The sequence below is a fragment of the Epinephelus fuscoguttatus genome, linkage group LG17 (assembly GCF_011397635.1).
Source record: "Epinephelus fuscoguttatus linkage group LG17, E.fuscoguttatus.final_Chr_v1".
NCBI classification, from domain to species: domain Eukaryota; kingdom Metazoa; phylum Chordata; class Actinopteri; order Perciformes; family Serranidae; genus Epinephelus; species Epinephelus fuscoguttatus.
The window spans coordinates 15,558,297-15,583,637 of NC_064768.1; the positions used below are offsets into that span (position 1 = coordinate 15,558,297).

The window sequence follows — 25,341 nt, forward strand, 5'->3', positions numbered from 1 at the left end:
ACACCATTTCAGCACTGAGGCAGCATAACGGCATAGCATAACGGCATAGCATAACGGCGCAACATTCCCGCCTTAAATGGGCAGTGTGAAAGGGGCTTCAGACTCCCCCTGGGTCTGCGTTGGCAGCTGCCTGTACCTGAGAGCAGTGTGAAAGTGAGGTACACACTTTAACTTTAAAGGGGCAGCCCTACTAGTTTGTGATGAAATACTTATTCTTGAATAAAACCTGCAGAAAATCCGGTAAAAGTAATTGTTGCACCTCAGAAGTGACTAGTTTTTTCTGTTTTCTATCAATATAAATTGAACATTTTGGGGTTTTGAACTGTTTGTAAAACAAAACAAGACTTTTTAAGACATCAACTTGGGCTCTGAGATTTACATTTGTATTTTTTAGAATATGCTGACATACTATAAAATATATATTATTTATAAGGAGTTATTTGCACATTAAACTATCTCAGATGCAGGTGTGTTGTAAAGTATCACTTGTTTATTGTTTCCAGATACTCTTGATACAGGTCGAGAAGAGCCAAAATGTTAGTATAACCAATAAATTGTAATGCCGAGCAAGAGCAGTGTGCGGGATCTTTTCTCATATCAAAAAATAATATGAAGATGAATTTTGAATAAAAATAAGTCTTATTGCAGCCATAATTACATGGTCAACCTCAGACAGAAATGAAGGACATACAAAATTCAAAAGCATATCACCAGTAGGTGTTTTCAGATGCACTGAAGTGTTGCAAATTGTGAATAATAAACAAAAGATTCTCCTTTTATCTCAGATGCCCTTTATGTTTCAAAGGGAAAATATGGCAGCTTCAGCTGTTTGTCTTTTTGTGTCTGTGAGATCTTTTGCGTGGCGTGAAATCGGGAGGACACTAGAGTGAATCTCCATCTCATTGGCTATTCCTATATGTAAAAACCATTCAATGTGGCCCTGCAGAGATACCATGAAACATATTTCACATCTCGGCAAATGCCCCCTGGAGGGATTAGCTCTCATCTCCAGGGGTTACCATGATGCACTCATGTACCCTTGTTTGGCATCACTGCCAGGCTTGGAAATAATCCACCTCTCTGCTCTGCCAGCACTGAGCGCCTCTTGGCTGGGGCCCCATAAATACCATCCATACTGTTGTTGTTTTGTGTTGTTGTTACTTTTTTGACCCCTGTAGGTGCAGTAAATTGTCTTTTGTAGGTCAGAAGTCAGTGTCAGCAACTAAACAAAGTCCCCAGAGCATGCAGAGATTCATAGTTTTGCTCACTGACACTTCAACAGCATGAATGCTGGCCAACATGTGTCTTCAAACTGAGGGACAGTTTCTCTTACTGCTGCTTCACACCATTCACACAGTTCTGGAATGACTTGACAGAATATGAGACGCAACGTTGCACAATATGTTTCCCCAGCAGCCATTCCAGTTCACTGAATTCAATACATATTTCGAGAAAATATATCCAGTGTGACTTTCACATCTAATTATAGGTTATACTTGGCGTTCAGGACCAGAGTGAGGGAGCCCAAGATGTTAAGTGATCTTGAATCTCTCTGGGTCCTGCAGGAGGCAGGAAGTGCTCCAGGCTAAGGAGGAGGACGTCATGTCAAGTTACCTTGTAGTTTATGTGCCAGTGGAAAAAAAAATGAAATGATGAATGGACGGAGTGAGGAGGAGAGCAGTCATTTTAACCAAGAAGTTACACAGATCACTTCCTGTGGCTCATGACCAGTGCTGTATGCAAAATGATTTTACTGCTGTAACAGCCTGAATGCCGGAAAATAGTAGAAAAAAACGTTATAATTCACAGAATACACAAAATGACATTGTGAAATATCTTGTTTTGATTTCAAATGTGTCCCATACTCCACAATATTCAGTTTACTAGCATGACAAAAATACCACTTTCTGACCTTTTGAGATGCAGGAACTAGCAAGTAATTGTCATTTTTGCTTGAAAAATTGTGCAAAGATGAATCAACAGTGAAACAGTGAAATCTAATAGTTTCAGCTGAAGTACAAATACTCCAGTACGATGACAGAGTTTTGGTACTCATATGGTAACAACCTTAACAACACAGTAGTTTTTCCAAGACATTAGTCTGCTTGAGGAATAACTGTTAGCAAAAACTAGCTAACACAACACTGACATATAAAAATTATTTAGGTTTTTCCATTCAAACATAAAGGTGCAGAGTTATATTAATACATTTAAAATGTATTGATATTAACTAACTCACATATCATTACCTTTGAAGCTGATTAGCAAACTTGTAAGTGAATGGTTGCTACGTGCTAGCTAGAGTCCAAAATGGACAAAGCCATCGTAGCGTATTAGCCATGTTGAATTCTCCACTTTTTTTCACTCTCCTCTGTCAAAATTGAAACTGTACCACAAAAAAAGAGGCATAGATGGCAGACAGTTGCGAGACAGGAGTCTAGTACAAATTTCTTCTTAATTATCTGTGTGAACTATTGTTCCGTTAGCAACTGAGCTAACTAGCTTGCTAAAAGACAGTTAGCCAACTTGCAGCTGGGTGTTTTTCCATTCTTAACTATTTCTTGAAGTAAATAATGTTCAACTCTGAGAATACAATGTCAGGAAGGACTTAACTGCACAGTACAAAGAAAATATAAATAAACTCATACTGTAGGTATTGTGACTTATTAGCACTAAAATTGCTGGCTAGCGTGTTAGCTCTCTTGATACAGTGGCCCCCCAACTAGCCCTGTGAGTAGTCTCAACTTTACCACACTTGTAGTACCAGATATTTCAAGACTTTCTGGTATTATCAAACCTTTAATATAATTTAAATGCCATCTTAACACAAGCAGCCACACAAGGACTAACATCTAAATACTTATTTTTGTTTTGTTTTCAGGGAAACTCCACATTTATGACCATGTTTTGGTCATGCATATATCCTCTGACAAAACAAATACCTCAGCTATCAAGCAGAGATGTTTTAAGCATCAGTGGTTTGTCACAGCTTGCAGTGTGGTTAGACACAAGATGGCACATCATATCCTGTTGAAGAGACAGTTGCCACTGTTGCTGTTGAAATTTTTTGGGGTGTGGAGATTTCCCCGCAGGCACTGTAGCAACTCGTGAATCAAATGAGAGAAGAGGGGAAGGTGGTGGGTGTCATATTTACACTACGGATACAATAGTCTTTTATGCAGAATGAATGGGGCCTTTTCTATCAGCCTGGAGGAGCTCGGTGTGCTGTGTCTTGACGTTTGCGGTCAAGAGAAAATCTTCACACAGTCACAAAGCAAAATGCCATTCAGCTTGTTAGGAAAGAAACAACAAGGCAGTGACATCATTTCTGTCTATTAATCAATGGGTAATGACCATGATGAAGGCCACGAGGCTAGAATAAGCTATTGATTGTTTAACAGTTCGTTTGTGCCACTATAACTGTGTCATAACTATTGATTTGCAGCTGCTTGCATAAGATATCAATCAGTCATTGTGTGGCAGCAGTGTGTTGGATCATGTTTCCCTGGCTTAAAATGAAAGCTACAAAGTTGTGACATTTTCCACAAGACATTTTCAGAAATAGCGGAGGTGAAGTTTCACCAAGCCTGCTGTGTAATTACGTTAATACACGGCCAAGTGGCTGAGGCTGTAATCAGAGGGTCAACCTTCCTGAAAACTGTCCAAATGAAGAAATTACCATGTGCTGTGAGCTCTGAACTGCTTCCCATGAGCCATTCCTACCCAGAACCCTTCACACGGCCCATTTATTTGAACTGGCTCTCACCCGCGCTCTGAGGAACGGCTCGTAAAAAGTCATCAGGTCCTCATTACCGTCATTACTATAATTATTTTCTATATTTAACCATGTGAAATGAGGCCAAATGAGTGTGCTGGTTCGCCCCTTTTTCTGCGAACTATCCCTGGGACACGTGTTATAGTTGGTACAGCCCTAAGTTTTTTACTGATCTGTGATGTTCTCACAGTCAGAGCGTACCACTTTTTTTTAGGAGCAGTTTTGTTGTTTGTTTGGGTTGAAAACATCCTCGTCTCTTTGAAAGTAGGACCGTTGCCGTGGGGACGCTGCGTTTCTGCTATGTGGTGTGGTTGTGTCTTTGGCCGCAGTAGCAGTGGAACTGGAGTATTTGTGAGCTTGTTTAGCCAAAGCCACCTTCATTATTATTAGATTGATGTGTACCCCATAGAGACAGGGCCAAAACCACCCAGAGAGCTCTTACTGAAAGCTAAAGGTGGGGCCCTCTCAGCCGGCGGTGAAGTTACATAAGGTTTTTATTTTTGGTTGGTCAACGCCGGCTTTCCACACAGGACGTTTATACTGTTTGTGTTCAGGCGAGACGCTAGTGGAAAAAGTGCCTTGTTGATGTAGAGGTGTGTGAGTCAGAGAGTGGAGGGGCTCAGACAGCTGGGTCTTCAGGCTGTGTATGGAGCTCCAGGTGCAAAGCTGGACAGCTCAGCTTTGCACAATTTCACGCTTTCTAATGACGAAAACATACGAGGCCGTGAGAGCGTCCCTGAGGCAGATGTTGTTGAAGTGGGCAGCACGAGACCTGGGAGACCCCCTTTTATCTTTTATGTTTTTCCAAATCATCCAGACCTGATCTGTTTTTCAGTAATCAGGCCAAAGTTTGTCAAGCTTCATCTTTAGACCTGAAATGATTAATTTATTTGTTTTGTTTTTAGGCGTAAATAAAAACCCAATATAAAATTTCTGCTTTTTGCTATCTCATATCATACAAAACTACAAAACTGAATATATTTGGGTTTGCATTATTATGGGGGAGCTGGAGCCTATCCCAGCTGACATTGGCTGAGAGGCAGGATACACCCTGGACAGGTTGCCAGACTATCACAGGGCTGACACATAGAGACAGACAACCATTCACACTCACATTCACACCTATGTGCAATTTTGTGTCACCAATTAACCTGCATGTCTTTGGACTGTGGGAGGAAGCTGGAGTACCCAGACAAAACCCATGCTGATACGGACAGAACGTGCAAACTCCCCAACCATGGGTTCAAATCCCCCACCCTTCGTCCAAACCAGGAAGCCTCTTGCTGTGAGGTGACAATGCTAACCACTGCTCCACCAAGCCACCTCTATGAATCATATTGCAATATTTGTGGGCTGTATCGTGATAGAAAATATGTCTATATCGAAATCTCCTCTAAAGTACTGTAGACTTATAAAATAATAATGTTTCAATAAAGTTAAATGAAGTATTGCTGTAATAAAGTTCAATAAAGTACTGTTATAACAAATTTGAAGGTGTTAAACAGCCTTATTTCCTGAGACATTATATTGTTCAAGAGCACTGGCTCTTACAGGCCTAAAAGGGAAGAAATCTTTCAAAGAGCAAAGACATTAAAAGACCTTAAGTGTAATCTGGAGATAAGACTTTGTTTTTACCGTCTAAACCACTCTGTAGACCTCTGCCAACTTGTGTTATTTTAACATTTGAAGTCAGGACCAGAAACGCTTCATATTTACATTAGGAAGCAGCCGCACGCCTCTCGCCTTGCTGACTTACAACAGATAACTTCCTGGAAGCTCATCTGTGGGTGAAGCAGAAGGGGCCCTCCCCGCCTGCCTACTGACAAATGGCAAACACATGTGTTTATAGGAGGATCAATGGCAAGCGGTGGAGTCACCGTGTTGTGACTAACCAATGTTTATGCCAGAGATCTGACGCCTGCTTTAATTGTCAGTTTCACCTGCTACGATTACAGTGATGCAGTGAAGTAAAGAAAAACATGACAACAGGAGGAGCATCACTTCTAAAGGGTCTGCGTGTGCCATTACAGCTAACACCATGTTTGTTCAGTGTGATCAGGGGTGATGTTTTCTGTTTCACGTCAGATTTTTAATCTACTCTGGCTCATGACTCAGCCTTTATTGGTGGATGTGCTATACATGGTTTCCATTTGTATTGTCTGTATGTTTACTTTCCCACAAACTCTGCCCCGTTAAAACAAAAACCACAGTGAGAACGAAGGTTAAGCGTGTGAAAATGTGTCAAACTCTTCCATTTTGGGATCTTGTGGTGACTTTGAGTTTGCTCATGCACTGCCACAGCTTCAGCTTTTTTTATTAAACATGGTGTTAGTAACAGTCCTACCAGACATTCAAAGTATGACATTTATGTTTTGTTGACATTTGCTTTACCTCCTCAGTGTTCTGAGTGTGAACATAATAGTGATAGTTGCAAAATCAAAAACTTATTTAGCCTAAGATACATTTTTTCTTCCATCTGGCCATATTAAAATCAAAGTATAAAATCAAGTATAAACGTATTGAGTATAGAGATGTAAGTTTTGGTTAATTTTACTTTCGATGCACTGATACCTACTGACTACGTGAGATTTAGCACCACATTTCAAAGCGCTATCCATTTAGAGGTAGTGAAATATGAATTTTTTTATATCTTGCCTTTTATTTTATGGTCTGTTGGCTTTACAGACTGACAGCCAGCCACATTAATATGCGGAAACATAGTGCCCACTTCCCAGCCTGCAGTCTTCACTGGTTAGCTAACATTAGCCTTGACTGCTCTGCACTGTGCACCACCTGGGTCAGGCAGAGGCTAGCTAGCAGCACTGCTCATTCAGCAACTATTGCTGGCAACGCCGGCCCAGTAGCAGGACAGCGTTACCTTCCAGTCTCCCCCCAGGGTAACCCCCTGTGGGTAAGCAGCTTCAATTTATGCTAGCATTGTAAACCATGCCAGCACCCCCAGCTATATCTACACTGCTAACTGCACTAACAGAGCTAACAGTGCTAAGGGGGGGATTGCAGCTCAAAATTGAGTCACTTACTCACCAGGGTGACCTGTGGGGGGATCAGAGGGTTGGCACAACGTTGCCACAGTAACGCTGTCAGATCGAGACAAGGTTACTTTCGGTAATTGCCGAAGAAGCGGCGCTGCTAGCTAGCTCTCACCAGATCCAATTGTCATACAGTGCAGTAAAATAAAGAGCAGCAAAATAAACAGCAAAATAATTGTCTGTTTGCATGTTGTCTTAAACTGTAGTGTGTTGAGCTTCCACCACTAGCATACATTTGGGATTTGTGAGCACATAAAAAGTACTGTCAACATACATCACAGATACAGAGCATATGAAAATCCATCATATTTAACTATGTTTTACAGAAGTAATGTGTCATTTTCTGCGGAGGATTTTTTCAACATAAGAGTAAAACTGTAGGCCACCTGTTCAAAATCCAGTTTCTAAGCAATTCTCATTAAAGTAGGAAAAGCCATGAAGCATTAAATTGATAAAACTATGCTTGTTTATGTGTTGTTAAAAAGGGCCCAAGACCCAAAACAAAACACCAAGACTAAGTCTAAAATCTGCACTGAGGCTTCATGACAGTTTGAGTATGAGTGATTGTATCTCTGAGTTGCTGAAGCCCGTGAGAAGCAGAAATGAACGTCTCTGTGTGGTTTAGTAAACAGATGCTGGGTCACGGTTTCTTTCACACCTTTTCTTCCACCGCCTTATATCTCTGCAAAGTGGAGCTGAGCTGTAATACCCAGGCATACTCCAGTACAGCCGGTTTTCAGTACCACATATGTGTGTGCTCGCTGAGTTTTGGTTTGTGCACATGTGGCATTCTTGATTTAGCAGTTGACAGCAAAGACAAAAGGAGCATGATGTGTGTGTTCTGGTGGCTGTGAGGTGATTTGTTTTCTCCTCTGAGCATCAAACATAAAGCAGTTAATTACAGCAGGATGACAGGCCTCATACAAGAACCAAACAGTCAAAGGTCATTCTGAAGTGGCACGAACGAGTGATGTTAAGGAGCTGTATACAACAGTCAGCACTTTGCTATTTGCATACAGTAATAAAGTGTGGTAAAGGCATCCTGAGCAGAGAATTAAGTCACACTCCCTCTGTGTGGGTTGTAATCTGAGTTTCTGTATTGTTTGTTGTGGTAAACAGTCAGGCCACACATGCATGTAAGTGCATGTAAATCCCTGTATGTGTCCTACTGGCTATTTGCCGCCACTCTGCACTGCACCAGTAACTAACCGATTTATTTATAAGGAGAATATATAAATCCACCTATCAGCCAAAAAGTCATTGGAATATCTAGGACAGTGAACCCCCTTCCACTTTGGTAACCTACCCATCTAACCACAGGTACACCCACCTCATCAGCTACCACTACACCAGTGGCTTACGGTGCTAACAGAGCTAACAGTGATAACATAGTGAACAATGCTGAAGGGGGGTTGCAGCTCAAAACTGAGCTGCTTACTTACCAGAGGGTGAGCATGTTTCCACAGTAACGCTGTTGGGTCGGGTCATGGTTACTAGCAGTAATCGCTGAATGAGTAGCGCCACTAGCTAGCTCCCACCAGACCCAGTTGGTGCCTAGTGCAGTAAACTGAAGAGTCACAGAATTAACCCATAATCCAACATGCGTAACCAGTCAAAAATGTTCTAGAGGGCAATGGCAATTTTAGGGTCTTTGAATATGCTTATGATAAAATCTCTCAAACGTGCAAAGGGAAAATTCATGAAGCTGAAACAAGCAATTTGCAGCTGTGTTTTTGCATCTAAGAGACTTTAATGAATCTGATTTGGAGAGAGTGAGCAGTGTAGGATAAGAAAACCAAAATGTTCTTGCATCAGGCGAAATGTCAGCACAGAAAGCAGCTTTAAACTTGTCTGTCATTCCTCAGAACAAATATATATTCATACTCTAATTGGGGCTGCAGTTGTAATCACAGTAATCAGCATCTTGTTTCCTCATGGATGCCTCTGCCAGCCTTGATCAAATTACTGCAATGAGCATGGACATCCAGGTCCGCTCCCATCAGGCGATGTCAACCTCACGGGGTCTGAACTTGTTGCAGCGAGCCGGGGGGGAGGGGGAGGGGGTGGGGGGGGGTTGGGGGGGGTGATTGTGAGGGTGTAATTGTGCGACAGGTGTTGCTGGCTAATGGCCCCGACAGTGCACTTAGACAATAGCCAGGGAGGCCAGGCCCGCAGTGAGAGATAACGATGTTAGTAGCAGAGAGAGTTTCACATGGGAACTGACTAAATCAGCCCGGGTCGGAAAGAGGAAGGCCAAAGAGGGTTCATGAAAGCCTCAAAGTGGGCTTCCTGATTCCCACACTGAGCTAGTAAATGGTGAGGCGTTAATGACACAGACTTAAAAAAAAACATACTAGAAAGATCAGTGAAACTGAGTGACACGTTTCCCTTGAGAAGCTGTATTTGGAGGCTTGAACAGTTAAAGTCACTGTTTCTTGTTATCTTTTTTTTCTGGTTATCCTCACTCTGTATAAACATTTCTTTTTGATCCAAATGGGCATGTAGCTTGTAGTCTGATTAAGGATTAGATTTTATCCTCAGCTCATTTCAATTGATACAAGTGAGTTTAATCCAAGCTGCAAGATGAGAATTTATGGAGATTGAAGGCCAGCAGCAGTGTGGTTTCAACTCCTCTGTCCTCTGTAGTTTCATTTTCATTACAAGATATTTTTTAGCCATTTTATTACTAAAGCAGAAGCAATAACTGGGCGAACAAAAGATGTCTTACTTTACAAGGCCCATCAGACTGGGTAGTGGTGCTGCAAAAATAAATGAAGCAGGGTTGTTCACTGGGAAAACAACACAACAAACCTACTCCTCCCTCTTTGTATCTGACGTTAAGGTGCCCTTGAGCAAGGCGCTTAATCCCTAATTGTATTTATGGAGCTTACAAAGCATAAAGTACAGGACTGTTGTTGTGCTGGGCAGCTCCCAGGGGTTAAAGTTTGTTATTGTGTGAAGCAGTTAAAAAGGAGTGTTCATACTCAGTTAACTCCTTCCATGGGTGAATAAAGGCTAAAGGAAAAAGACTGATGCATTTAGTGGGGCAATTAGTCTTTAAATGCCTCTCGTAGACACAGAAGTGGCACACTCTGGGGGTTTGCCTATCTCCAAAATCTGTGGTTTTGAGTCATTATCCCTCACCCCTCACTGGCCCTTCAGATAACCGTGCCCTGAAGCAGAGCACAAGCTGAGAAAATCCCATCAAGTTCAGATTGGTTTGAAAGACATCTGGTGTGGAGCTGGGAGGCTTAATGGGATCTTACATGGTAATTTGAAGTGCAGAGGGAAGTTCACCAACGTGTCATTCATCAAAACTGCCATAAATGTAGTGTAAATGATGATAAACTCTGGTGTTATAAAGGATAATTTGGCATTTTAGTGTGGAGATTCATACCACTAACATGTCTATATGGTAAAAATGAAACTACAATCAGAAGAAGATTAGCTTAGCTTAAAGACTGGAAAGTGGGGTAAACAGTTAGCCTGGCTCTGTGTAAAAGTAACAGAATCAACCCACCAGTACGCCTACATACTGATTACTGATTAACACATTGAGAATGAGACTGGTATTGACTTTCTCATCTAACTCTCAGCGAGAAGGCAAATAAGATGATTTCCGTAAATGTCAAACTATTCATTTCACATGCTAGAAGCTTTTTGTGTGTTAAAACAAGGCAAAGATCTTCGTCTAAAGAATTTCTGCTCTCTCCCTCTGCAGAACCTGATGGCCAAGGCGTTGTACGACAACATGCCGGAGTCCCCTGAGGAGCTGGCCTTCCGCAAAGGGGACATCCTGACTGTTATTGAGCAGAACACAGGAGGCCTGGAGGGCTGGTGGCTCTGCTCTCTGCACGGCCGCCAAGGCATTGCCCCTGGCAACCGTCTGAAGCTGCTGATCGGACCCATGTTTGAGGCCCAGTCCCCGGCTGCCTCTGCTGCCCAGTCCTCCCCTCAGAGCTATCAGCAGAAGGCCGGCTCAGCGGGGGCTCAGGGGATTTACCAGGTGCCTCCGTCCCTCCAGAGTCCACAGCAACAGAGTCAACAGAGCATCTACCAGGTTCCTCCTGGACAAGATGTCTACCAAGTCCCACCAAGGAGTACGCTAGCTGCTGATAACACCCCAAGCAAGGTGAGACAGGAAGAGAGCCACATTTCCCTAGAGCTAAAGCTAATGACTATTTTCACTATCAGTGAATCTGTCAATTAGTTTTTTTAATAATCATTCGATCCAATCATGCACCATGGATCAGCTGATTGCACTGATTAGTGTTACTTCAAGCAGAGGGTGGGAAATCATCAGTGAAAACACCTGTGGACTTTTGGTTCACTATGGCACATCATCCTCCATCCCTGGTTTAGTCAATAAGATGTAGCTCAGCCCACTTTCACATCTTACAAAACAGTCCATAACCTAAAAAAACTCAATTTACAATGATATAAAACAGAAAGAAAGCAGCAAATAACTCTCATTTCAAAGAAAGGAACCAGAGAATTTGGCGTTTTTTGTTTAATAAATGACAATTAATCAACTAAAAAGTGATTTATCAGATAGTGTAGTAGGGATGAATGTATAGATAAACAGAAACTGAAGACATGGGTGAGACTTGTGTCTTCGCTGACATTACTTTGGGATCAGAGTGGATTTGAACATAAACTCTGGTGGGTGTGGCCTTCACTGGCGTTCACTGGTATTAGATGTGATAGGACATGGCATTTATGCATTTACACTGTGATCTGTTATCCTGCCAGTCTGCCACGACTCTCATCAGTGTGACTGCACACACAGAAAACAGAAAGGCCGGAGAGATTGTGGGTCTGCGATGTGAAATCTGGACAGGGTGTGCCGGGCCTGGTGCTTACCACAGAGCAGGGTAGTGTTTTTGTGCAGGGCTCCCATTTGGCTTTTCTTGTATATTGGCACACTGTGTGTAGCAGAGCCAGTCTAAGCCACAGAAGGGCAGTGAATATGGGAACTTGTGGAAAAGCAAACAGCACAGAACTGTTTTTTGGATTTTGGTGGAGCCCAGCTGCCTGAAAGCAGTTTTTTTTCTGTATTTAAATGCTGTACACATTGTGGCTGGCAAACCCATTACACCTGGCACAGTTCTTTACAGTATCACTATATATACCCTACAATCCCCCATGAAGTGTGTCCATTGTTTATGTTTGTTGTTTTACTGGATAGATGGTATATCATTTAAAGCATATATCTCCAGCCGTCCTAAAAAATATAGCCTGTCATCCTACGCAGAACCAGAATGGGTAAAGCTGATTTAGCTGGTTTTTACCAAGACTGATAAAACTTTGAAAGAAGAAATAACAGGACTTCCACTTAACTGTCAAAAAGTTCAATTCATAAGCAGTAAAATCACATCCTTAATGATTGCAGCACACTTCCCTTTTTGTCGTTTCAACCTTACATCTGTGTGATATCACCTGTCACACACAAGCAACTGGATGCTAGGTAGTGTTAGCTTACATTAGCTAACACATCAGCTAACGTAACCTGGTGATGTTACGTGATGTGTAGGCTAACAATTTCATGTTAGCTGATACGTTGGCAGGTAACATTGGTAAATGTGAGCTCACAAATGCAGGCTAACATTAGCTTCCATAAGCAACTGGCCACTTCTTTTGTTTACAGTGGGTAATGTTAGCTGATATGTTGGTTAACATTAGCTAAAAGCAGCTTGATATTACTTGCTAACTTTAGTAAATATAAGCTCAAAATAGCTATACGTGACTAGTCCAAGACCTGTGATGTATTAAGAGACGTGGATCTGAGACGGGACACTGTTCATTTCTATGAAAGTTGCTCAGTAGCATATAAAAAAAAAGCTCTATATTGTGGTATAAATTTACCTGAATGATCACTGCTGGTTCCACATCTGTGGGCCCATAAAGCAAGCGCAATACAGACTTCCACTGACAGAGCCGGCTACGTTCACTTTAGCTCTTTGCTAACTCCAATTGGGATAAAATGATTTAATCTTGCAGCTCAAGAATTATCCGACTGAATGGATTAAACCCTTTTAGTAGAACGAGCCATTTCCCAGGGGTTGTGACGCTCAAGAAAATATATCTACTTATTTACAGATGTCTCTTTCCGAAGTCTATTGGAAAAAGCCTTTTTAGACCCAGGTATCACTTGACAGACTCAGGACTTGTAATTCCACAGTCTGGCCACTACGAAAGTTGGCATCAAAGCCCAACACACTTCGTGTGTAGGCCAAGCCCCCTCAAACATGGCTCATCTTTGATTCCAATTTTCCCAGTAGCCACTTGTGGTATGGCAGCGAAAAAATCCACCGCAGCCCCAAAAAGCATTTTCTCAACAAAAAAAAGAGGTCAATTATGACTCTTTCTATTGTGAAATATTGATCCATGTAGGGTTTACATTTGCAAAATTTTCCTGGAGCTGAGAAAAATAATTTAAAAATGTCTATGAGCCAAGCAGGAACTCATGGGCAGGGCCAGAGGGAGAAACGCTACTCCACATATTAAGTGGGCCGCATGTTGTGGAAGTAAACCCGGGAGCTAGAAACATTTTGTTGTATGTGCCAAATGAGCAACTCCAAAGGGCTGAACAGCCACCATCTTGGCATCCGTTATCCAGGTATTATTTTACATCTATGGACTGGTCACTTTATCGTTTATGGTACCAAAAACTACTGTATGTCACTAGCTAACAAAGGCCAGTCAGTTATGTAGCTAATGTTAGCAAGATTAAAGATACTGCTATTACCTTGTCCTGTGGTTGTCATTCATGGCCATTTGTCTTTAACAGTTATGTAGTCTTAGTTTGTGAAATGCTCCAGTTAAACAAGACTGATCACAGAGATCCTTCATTACAAACTGAAGTCATTTGCAGGTGTGCTTAAACAGGAGGGAAGAATTTCCCTGTTTATTCAACCGCTTAACTAGTTTTAGCACCTTAGACCAGATCATCCCTCCAGGAGACGGATAGTAATTATATGCTGGATGAGCTTTTGAAATACCAAGGGGATTTCTTTTAACAAATCAGCTTCAGCCATCGTAGAAATGAGCCACGGTGTGCATTTTCAGTAGGTAAATAGGCAGCAGGCGCCACAGGCTTAGAGGACTTTGTGTGATTGACTGTGTGATAAAGTCAGTCAGAGCCAGCGGCTGAGAGGAGAGACCTGTCAATCAACCTGCGCACTGTCAACCAACACCTTTCTTTACCACTAACAGGCCTCAAGGCTTAGTCTACACGAGGAATGGTATTAAAAAAGCTTTGGTGATAACATGGAAAATTAAATGTGCTTCTAATGAGAGTGCGCATTGTGCTGTAATCATGTTATTGGAGAGATTAAATTAAGTCTTGGACGTTTAACTTTCCCTCCAATCTGTGGTTATCAAAGTGCTGCAATTTTCGGCGGTTGTTCCTGTCTATTAAGTAGAAAGATTTTGACTGTGTCAGTGTATCGCAGGAGTCCAGACAAGGCTCTGTTGTTTTCCAGTGACGTATCTGACTGTTGGACAGGAGCACCATCAGTCTCTGTGGCCACAGTCAGTCCCGTTAAAGCCAAAAAGCAATATCTGTAGTGAAAGGTTTATAGAGTGGAAGCTGAAGGAGTTATTTTGAGCATTCAGGGTTTGAAAAGTCCCCTTTTTTGCAAGTTAATTTTGCCTGCCAAGGCTTGGAGGGACATGAAACTGGTTGAATCATCTGTACAAAAGATATATGGGGCATTAATTTAGCTCTCTGGGCAGGGGGAAGTCAGATGCTTTCTTAAAAACACAGGAGACTGACTTTAACCATTAGCATTCACAGCTAACAGTGAGCACAAGCTAACAACTGATGATACATTAACCTGTTTTAGTTCAATTCTGGGTTAATTAACAGCGTTTTCTTTCTTTGAGAGTGATGAGTCTGAGTTAATATACAATAAATATTACTCACAAGTCTTCCACAGTACACCAGGCTTTAGTTCCCCAGTGTTTTTGGCTGTCTTGCCTTACTTAGGGTGGTTCTTTTCACAATAAAACTTTTCACTTTTAACTCATAAATGTTTGATGACTCAATTTTTTTAACACATAAAGGCAAATTTATCTCTTCAAAAGTTTGGTTTTTAAAAACCAAAATCACAGTATACTATTTTTAATCTGTGTATACTCTCAACCAAACTTCGGTGTGGTGTTTTGTTCCACACTACAACAACATAGCATTTGTAATTCGTTTCTCTTCTTTATAGCAACAGCGGCTGAGTTCTCAGTATTTAGAGCTATCCATCTCCCCAAACTGATGGACAAAACAAGATTGATCAAAGTTGAAATGACTCAAACTGATGGCCATGATATAAACCTGTAGTAACGTTAGAAGTATCCCTTTAAAGTGGATCCGTCCACTTTGAAACTAGTAATACGGCCTCATAGTATTTGTGGAGATCATTTTTGTTGACGTGAAATCCAAACCCTGACCTTTGCTCTTCAAAACACCAAACTCGGTGTTGTTTACTACCGCTTGTCTCTAAGCAGCAGTACTGATGACAGGCTGCAGAGCGTTGACTCACGCTGCATGCGGTGTAAATGTGCTAATAGCCGATGGAGCTGAAGGGAAAACAGCCATTTTCTTGTTGTCAAGTGACACTCACTTGCTTCCCAGATGATTATAGAGACTGATGCGGGCTTCCTAGACTGATAATCCCCTCTCATGTTACTCTAAAGCCTCCAGCAGAGAGCGGTTCCTGCATGTCCTTCACCATGTGTGTGTAGAGTCATGCATGCATGCCCTCTCCTCGAGTTTGCATGCCAACCCTGCAGTGCAAATCCAGATTGGCGACTGGTTGTTTTCTCTTCATGTGGTGTGGGGCTCTGGTGTATAAAAGGCACACTGAGGTTTTGGCACTCGCTGTCTTTCTAGCTGTTTGGTTTGATACTGCAGACTTGTCCTTGGGTGACCCTCCTGGGAGGGTGAACTACTCAGTTGCCCCCCCCCAAGGCTTCAGAGCTGGGGACCATGTGGGACAGATGCCTGAAGCTCTCGGCCACACAAAGAGCCTCCTCACATGGAGAAGCCTTGTACCGCCCTTTATCATTCTGCTCTCAGAGGCCCGTTTTTCATCTCAGTCTGCTGCTCTTGATTTCTTCCTCGCCTCTGAAAGGTGTGTCTGTTTCACGCCGTCAGTTTCTCCTCAGCATTTCCTCTGACTCAGGCGCTGAGGTCACGCTGTTCAAAGATGGGTTGGGTTCAGAGTTCAAAGATCTCGGCCAAGCTTCTTATCTACTCCTTCCAGACCGCCTTTTCATTCCTCACTTCCTGACCTCATGAGGTCTGCTCCTTGTATGGGCATTTCCTACACTTACTGTGTCATACCCGTAGATCCAATCTGCTCATTGGTGCCATAAAGAGGTAGGGGTGCAACAAAAGGATTAATAAACTCCCACACAACTCAAGAAAGTGCTCTGATAGCCATTTATGGGCTGCAAAGGGTGTGCCATCCACCTTGATAAACGTCCCCTGTTGGTAGTAACCAGGTTATGTGGAATGAATGGCTTGTTTGTTTGCCTGGGACATATTTTCTCGACCTAATCATGCGCATGACAATCTCAGCACCACATAAGTAAGTTATTTCTTCCTGGAGCAAGCCAGCTCCTTGAGACGCCTGTCTGCTTGCCATTGTCGCAGTTGTGATGAATCGCTGGCCCATGAGGTTTGACCAGAGGGGGGGCGAGGTCATAAATCAGTTGTACCAAAAGTAATCTGCTCTGCGGTGTGTGCATACTGAGAGGACTTTCTCCCCTTGAAAGTTTTAAAGCAGAGTATGTGATAAAGTTGCAGAAGTAGGAGCTTTGTTGAAAGTGAGGTTATAGCTGTAGGGATGGCAAGTACCAAAGCTCAAGTTGACATTCAAATTGCCTTTTTTATCCAACCAAATGTCCCAAGCTGAAAGAGATTCAGTTTCACACCATAGTAGACAAGGGAAATCAGGAAACATTCAGATTTCAAAGCAGAAGCGAGTGAATTTTTGTGGCCTTTATAGCCACAACAGAGGCTCTATAGATGGCACTGTCAGCCTGTCACTTAGTGGTCGACCACTTCAATACAGACTGAAATATCTCAACAACTATTGGATGGATTGCAATGAAATGTTTCACAGACATTCATGTTCCCCAGAGAATGAATCCTACTGACTTTGGTTATTCTCTGTCTTTTCCCTTAGCACCAATGTGAGACTGCCATTTGTACTTTTGAGTGAAATGTCTCGACAACTATTTGATGGTTTGCCATAAAATCTTGTTCAGACATTCATGTTCCCCTGAGGATGAATTGCGCTGACTTTGGTGATCCAGTACCAATACTTTGGTTTATGGCTACATGCTTGCAAAACTAAAGAGATGCTTACTTGCTAAACTAAGATGCTGAACAAGGTAACACAAAGCTCTTAAACATCAGCATGTTAGCTTTGTCTTTGTGAGCATGTTAGCAAACATTAGCATTCAGCTCAAAGTCATAGCTTAGCTGGAGACTCTTAAGTCTTGTTCCTATTTTACCAATACTTTGGTTTATGAAAGCTAAGCTGCTAATAAGCATGCTAACATGCTAAACTAAGATGATGAGCATGTTAGCATACAGCCATTAGCATTTAGTTCGAAGTATTAACATGTCTGTAGACTCTTGTTCCCTTTAAGATTTATGCTAACAAGACATTAAAGTCGTTTCTCATTTCACATCATCCCTTTTTTTTTCTTAGGACTGTCTCGTGGTATAGTTTTCTTGGAAAGTAAACACAAACGTCAGACACATCTTCAAACAGTACTTCTATTCAGATAATCATGCCGCCGGATTAAGAAGCCGCTTTGATCAGAGAGGATGAACGATGATCCTTATTAGTGCTAAAAATCAGTGTGTTCTTTTTTTAATACTCCTCATTAAACCCGCTGTCTGTTTGGGTTTAGCCACTTGGACGTGTTGGACAGAGAGAAAGCTGAAAGCCTCGCAGGATTCACAAGGTAATTACCTGCATTAATTAGTTTGGCACTTTAATAGGCTGCTGTAGCTCCGAGTGGCTGAAGGGAACATTATTGAGGAGGTCTGGCCCGCAACACTGCGTGAGACATCTTAATGCTGTGATTCAGCAAAGCAGAAAAGGGCAGGTTACTACAGAGCAGGAACACACCCTACATTTAGGAGATGCAGTCATATACAAAACACCACTCTTACCTAATGTATGAGTGATAGCACCGTCAGACTGGTGCCCTTGGGTGAACCCACACGCGCCGTGCTGATGGAGCTGAACGTAGAACCGGCTGGAGGTCGACTTTGTCATCACCCAGATGGATAAGAGCACAAGAGGGGTGATGAGGAGGTGTGAATAAGATGGATGGATGATATTGAGTGAAGTGCCACTTTGACGCCAATGTCATTGTTGTCACTGTCCTTTATAAGCCGCCCTTTAGTGAAAAGTCTCGTTAGGGTTGTTGATTTGTGTCAGCGGGCACATTAGCAGGGAGGAAGTGGTTGTGCGCGTGTATATAACCGATGAAAAGGTGTGAAATGATGATTTCCTGTTCACTCATGCCACACACAAAGTGTCTTAACTCACTTACAGGAAAACGTGCAGAGATGAACCATGTCACGCCAAAGGTCACACTTTATTAAACCTCTCAGTGTCAGCTCGTGCCCAAAGCTATGAACTCGTACTTGTATTGTAGACAAGAAAAGGCATTAAGTTATAAAGGAAACTTTAGAGGCTAGGGTTTAAAAATAGTAGAATAAAATAAAAGTGAGCTCAAATTGAATAAAACCGATTTTACCGGAGACTTAGAAGTTACAGTGCAAGCTATGAATGACTTGACTAAATTCACCAGTGGCAGCAGCGGCCAGCTATAATAATATCAGGAACTTGGCACAGCAGGCATTATTAGATTTTAAAAATGTACCTCTTGGTAATTTGAAAAGATAAAAGTTGAAAGCAGAAAACAAGAGTTGCACACTCTGGCTCCATATGCTTTTTGTTATTGAGATGATGCTTTGGCCCTCAGGCCTTCTTCACGGTCAACAATCACGACTGACAGCCGAAACGTCATCTGGATTAAAGAGAAATGCGTATAAAGCCAGAGTGTGACACTTGATTTCTACTTTAAAGGCTACTGCCACTGATCAGCACCTCACTTCAACTCTTGGTGTGCATTATTTCTCTATATTAAAGTCTACCAAAGCAAAACAGTCCACGCTGAGAATACTGGATGGTTCATGTAGCAGCAGATCAGAAATGTGTTTTGTCACTTTATTAACCAATATAAGTATTCCAAAAGCCAGTGCATCTAGAGTGGTGTGTTTCACTTCACAGCATGAAAATAGATTCATATCATCACAATGTGACTCTGCTGAAAGTTTGACAAACAATATTGTTATTGCTCAGCCCTGAAGCACACACTCAGTGTTGCTCATCTAAAACCTAAGAGAGCATATAACAAACTGATGAGGTAACTGTTGACGTTATGACAACATCTCTCAAATGACTCTGAAGTAAAGCTGAAAAGTCCTACCTGCCAAAACCTGAGCCTGCCAGGATGCTAAGTAAACACGGTATTGCTGAAAGAGCCATGAGTCACTCACCAGAGCGCGTAGGCGCTTTAACAAGGCATCTATTTGGCTCCTCAGGGCACTAGTTTGAACCTGATCCCTCTTTAGTGTGCTCTGCCTCCTCCATGAAGGAATCCTAAATGCCTATCACCTGAGTGGGAACAAATGTTTGCTCAGTCGCCCCAGCTCTTCATGATGTCATCGCTCTCTGAAAAGGGCTGCCACCACCGCCGCCACCGCCACTGTGCAAGCGCCAACCTCATTGGACGCGGTAAATATTTACCCACCAACAATTATAGCAGCGCCGGGCGGCCTCAGAGCACCAGCCTGCTGGGTAAACAGAGGGCGGAGATGGGAAATAAATGAGCAGTGTGCATCTGGCTGCGGCTGAGAGGAGCCTCTGATGGGACGAGTGCTACTCAAAGCAATGACATGTACCTGTGGAAAAGGTCACCAAGGTCTTTGACAGGCACCTTGCTGCCATCTGCGCGTGACAGCTGAGTCCAGACATCCCCACTTATCATCAGGGCACAGGCTCAACCCGCAGGGACAGCAGCCGGGCTACAGTGACCTTTTACCAGACTTTGCTTTGGTGTTACTTAGTGAGAAGCTAGTTTTCTGTCTGCTCTGTGTGGGTGTTTAACAGCCTTTTTGTACATTATAAAACACATCTTTATTTTGTAGTAATGAAAATAAATGTGTAAAAATCAGCTCTGTAGCCTTGCTCATAAAACAGACTGTACTTTACATGCACACAGATGAGTGGGTTACCAACATGGGGGCAGTTTTAGTATTTCTAAAAATGTTACATTTTGGCCAGACTGCCCAAATTTGTGCCAAAATTTGCACTCCTCTGAGTCTTAACTCAGTCAAATCTGAACACACAAACATGATACACATAATTTTATATTCTGTGGGACTTACTGTTCCCGAAAATACTCCACACACTCCTTTTAAATACAGAACTTGCCTGAGAATATCCACATTTTTAGGTTTTCTTCAGTATCAAAGTAATCCAGTGATTGTCATCTGTACGTCCATGGGTGCACTGCAAACAGGAGCTGATAATATCTAATTCGGCTTACTTATCATCGTAACAATTTGCCAAAGTGTAAACATTTGCTTTGAAAAACAGGGCTCAAGCTTCTGCAGTTAACTGACTCCATGGCAACATTATACTTCCTGTTCACACTCCTAAAGCCCCCAAAATATAAGAATTTTTGTTAAACAACTTAATAGTATGATTATCCTTCAAACTGAAGTCAGATAACAATAATAGAAGTAACCAGAAAAGCCATTCACATTGAATCTTTTCCTGACTTTCTTTGACTTTCTTTTCCCCAGTATTCCTCAATAACAGACATTTCATAGTGCCATACAGTCAGATGCTACATCCGTGAACAAATGACATTAAAGTGGTTTCCATCACTGTACTGTACACACTGTAAAGTGGATAAAACATCTTTTTTCCCAGTTTACACAGCCTGAAGTGTGCGAGCGACAGTGCGTGAGAAGAGCCAAAAGCAACAAGGCTATTTATTCCTCCACTGGTTTATTTCAGACGCGTTTTAAAGCCCACGGTGTACATTTCAGCTCTGACCCCACAGGCCCTGTTGGGATGATGTATGCTCGGACAGGAATGCCAACAATGAACACCTTAAATCACCGCAGGGCTTGTTCAGTATCAGACTTATGAGAACCATATGGACTACTGTTAGTCAGACACCGGGCTCAGATGAATGGCATTCCTTTCCATACTAGGCGACGTACGCTCATTTTCCGTTCCTCTCACTTTCCACCGCTGTTACCTTTTTTCATAAATCTCTTTTACAAACCCTCCACCCTCCTCCTCCTCCTCCTCTTCATCTCTGCTGCTTCCTCACAAACATTAATCCCATTCTGAGCTGGCTGAGGCGAAGGCTCCCGCTGCTCAGATAAATGTACGAGAGATGGTATTAGGATATTAACTCAGCTGTACGGCGAGTCATGACTGGATACCAAGACTTAAGTCTTATACCTCCCTGGGGACTTTCCCCTCTGCCAGGAAGCCGTGCGTATGGCTCCTATTTTCAAGCTCCATTAATGAACCAAGTGTGGCGATCGTGGTGCGCGGGGGCAGAAGAAGAGCACTGGGCTCAGGGAAGGACATTCCCAGCATTCCTGTGTCTGTCTGACGCAGCAAGGAGGTCTGTTTTTAGGAGAGACGACGGCGCTGGGGGAGGGGGATGGAAACACTGGGATTAGGAGGTGTGGAGGGACTGATTAGCAATGACGGGAAAAGAGGAGGAAAAATGCAGTGAAAATATTTAACTGGGGCAAAAATGTCACGAGCAGTTTTGTGTTTTGTTTTGTTTTCCAAGCAGTAATCGCACCATTATTCTGTAGCCTGTCTGTGCCACAGTGTAAAATATTTTAAAGGTGTGTAAAATCCGACAGCACAAGATGCCAGGGTTGTTCATCAGTGACCCGGTGATTACCTCACCAGGTTTAAAAACTCACAATCCAGCCAGTGCTACAATAAAACCCCTTCTCATATATTCATGTAATCGTAAAACTATTCAGATTTAGATGAAGTCCTGAGTTTAAATTCCTTTCGGTTTTCACAAAGTGCTGCTGCAGTTTTACTTTTGCTCATTTTATCGCTCAACTGAACCACATTAGTTTTATGTTTGTGGTTTTATTGCAGAATTGTTTTCCCTCTAGAGCCCAAGCCCATCATTTTTTAGCTCTGTATTCACAGTTTTACTTTTAATATTGTGTCAGGTTTTGCTGCTTTACTCTGTTTTCTATCATTGTAAATTTACGATTTTGGACTTTCGCACCGTTGGTCAGATAAAACAAGACATTTTAAAGGCTCTGAAAACTTGTAATGGGCATTTTTTTATTCTAACATTTTATGGACAAAAAAGTAAAATACAAACAAAAAGAATCAAAAATGAATATAGTTTTTATTTACAGCCCCATGAAAGGTTGTTTTGCCTTACTTTGGCTCTTCAGTTCCAGGTTTCTGTTCATCATTTGGTTTCCTGGGTGCTTCACATAGGACCTGTAACAGGGAGGATGTTGAGGATATCTGAGTCGACTGTAATCACTTACTGTCCCTGGGTCATTCGAGGACGGGGAATGAAAATAGGCAAACCAAAGCAGAACGAGGACAGATGTACAGGAGTCTGAGAGCAGGGTGGCAGGAGGATTGTGTTTGTGGTCCCACATGTCGTTTTTTAAGACAGCAGCTCTTAATGTCTGTGTCTCCCTCCCTCCCCTGTTGGCGGACAGGTGGTGACCCCAACCAGAGTGGGACAGGCCTACACCTTCAGCCCGGGCCAGCACAACCAGCAGGACCTCTATGATGTCCCACCCAGCAGATCACAGGGGGTACGTGTCTCATTTTACCAGTGTGACCTCTTCTGCTGACCTAAAAGTCTAATAATAAAGTTTAAAGTAAGACTGATAATGTAATCACCAGTGTACACCCTGATGGATTACTAAAGGTATTTAAAGGAACAGTTCACCCCAAAATCAAAAATACATTTTTTTCTCTTACCTGTAGTGCTATTAATTAATCTAGATTGTTTCGGTGTGAGTTGTCAGTTGTTGGAGATATCGGCCATACAGATGTTTTCCTTCTCTCCAATATAACAGAACTAGATGTCACTCGGCTTGCGGTGCTCCCAAAAATTCAGCAGCAATCAGAAATCATGACCCATTTACGCAAGATAATCCACAGACCTTGTTGTGAGCAATTTCATGTAGGAACTATTTTCTTTCTCCTGAACTACACCTGCTAACTGTATCACTGTGCAGAAGGAAGAGTGCATCTACTCATGGACAAGAGGCTCGTGACAGCGCCAGGTGTAAACACTAATGGCATCCCCTTCGGCTGGGCTGTAATGTTAGCTAGCTCAGTGGTGCTAGGTGAGCTAGCAGTAGATGCACTCTTCCTTCTGCACAAGCCAAGTGCTATCCAGTTTCATTATATTGTAGAGAAGTCAGACATCTCTACAGCCAATATCTGCAACGCTCAGCAGCTCACACCAAAACAACCTAGACTGATAAATAGCACTACAGGTAAGAGGGAAAACATGTATTATTAAGTTGGGGTGAACTGTCTCTTTAAGAGATATTTGGGTGAAATTCATTATTGTACATACGCATTTTTAAGAAGAAAGAAAATTATTTTTAAAAAAAAAGAGATAATAATAAAGTCAAAAATAAAACATCCAAGTTAAAAATTAGCATGAAAAGTACCAAACTGCCCATAAAATACATCCATTCATTCATTCATTCATTGATTTTCCATAACCGCTTATCCTCTTGAGGGTTGCGGGGGGCTGGAGCTTAAATGGTTTTTGTGCTGTGTTTTGGATCAAATCAGTCACAGTTTTGTTGATAAAACATTTGTAAAATGCTGTAATCTACTATGGTTAAGCATTTAAAAAACAACAAATCATTTATTCCAAAATGTCAGCGGCCAACACAGCATGAGTAGTTTTTAGATAAATACAGTGTTGGTCAGAACGAGATCACTGTTTCTTTGATCTTAACTCTGTTACATATTTAATGTGCCACACATCCTGTTCTCTGCAGTGACCTTATTTTCTCAGAAAGGATCTTTGACAGTTATAGTTTTGTCCCGTCATCTTGTCCTCAGCTGATAAACCCTGCAGTTTTATGCCATGTTGAATTATTAAAAGCAAAACAAGAAGTGGAGCCTCTGCAAAATAAAAGGCTGCAATTTAGCCCAGTCTAATAAAAAAAACCCAAACTATAAGTTTACCCTTATTTTTTTATGTCATGATTCAGGTGTATGATATTCCACCCGGTCAGATGTTCCCCGGTGCCAGAAACCAGGGAGTTTACGATGTTCCTCCATCTCAAATGGACCCCAGGACACAAGGCGTTTATGACATACCTCCTTCTTCACAAGGGGTAAGAGGACATTTCGCTAACTGGTATATCTTCCACCACAATGATCAGTCAGACACTCTGTTTATTTCAGTCAAATAAAGTTTGAATTAAGGAAGTGGTAGCAGCTTAAGTTATTTATTGATACAGCTCCTCGTATTTCTCTTAATTGTCTGCAATAAATGAATAATACGTCAAATGTCATATTTAAGACATTCTTGCGGCGGCGCTAAATGAAAGCTTTGCCTGCCAGGAGAGTTTAACCATAAACTCCATGAGTAGTTCTGTGTCTGAACTCAAAAAAAAGTCAAGGACATAACTCTTCTCTTTCCAGACCCTCTAAGATTTCAGCAAACTTCCAGACCCAACCAGGCACAGAGCCATCAGTTTGTTTGTAATAACCTGAAATATGCCGGGACCTGTTATTTGCGTCGCTCCTAATTACAGTTTTGGGCCGGCCTGTCTAGCTGTAAAAGAGTGCATTTCAAGGCTGATGGAAATCACTTACAGGCCACCGTTTTATTCACCCCCACTGCGATCCCATCATGCTCTGTGCCATGTACGTCAAACTCTGCTCGGTCAAGTTAGTGGGAGGTTGAAGCTTTGTTGTATTTTGCATTAGAGGAAGGAATCAAAGGCAGAAAAGTTGAGGTTTCAAATGTATCTTCAGATGCCAGATGGTCTTCCACTTCCTCAATCTCTAACTGCAGCGCTGCTGTGCAAACTGTATCCGGAGAAAACCCGCTGACATTCAGTGTGTCGACTTCATCTAAATGTCATGTAAACTGGTTTTCCTAAGACTGAGGGAGTGAAGAAACATGGATTTCTCCTGGAGAATGCAAATTTTTTACGCATGTGTTCGCATAACCACATCTCTAATTGGGTGAGAGTGAAGCTCATTTCAAAGCCGGTGAAAAGTGAAGCTTCCAAACTAAAAATGAGCCTCTAGATGTCCAAATAAGTCAGACTAAACCTGAAACCTCCAGTGCAGGGCGGACTTGTCAGTACAGAGAGCAGAGTTAGCATTAGTTTGCATCAGTTTATGGATGTAAACTGGA

The 25,341-nt window shown here is 42.1% G+C and overlaps 1 protein-coding gene across 3 annotated transcripts in view; it reads left to right on the forward strand.

The window, feature by feature from the left end:
* Positions 1-25,341, forward strand: part of nedd9 (neural precursor cell expressed, developmentally down-regulated 9) — a 40,062-nt gene that overhangs the window by 10,697 nt on the left and 4,024 nt on the right. For all 3 annotated transcript variants that reach the window (XM_049602702.1, XM_049602701.1, XM_049602700.1), the window contains 3 exons: positions 10,547-10,957; positions 22,655-22,753; positions 24,182-24,307. In XM_049602702.1, the coding sequence (XP_049458659.1) occupies positions 10,553-10,957; positions 22,655-22,753; positions 24,182-24,307 (630 nt within the window). In that variant the 5' untranslated portion in view covers positions 10,547-10,552. The remainder of the gene's footprint in view (positions 1-10,546; positions 10,958-22,654; positions 22,754-24,181; positions 24,308-25,341) is intronic.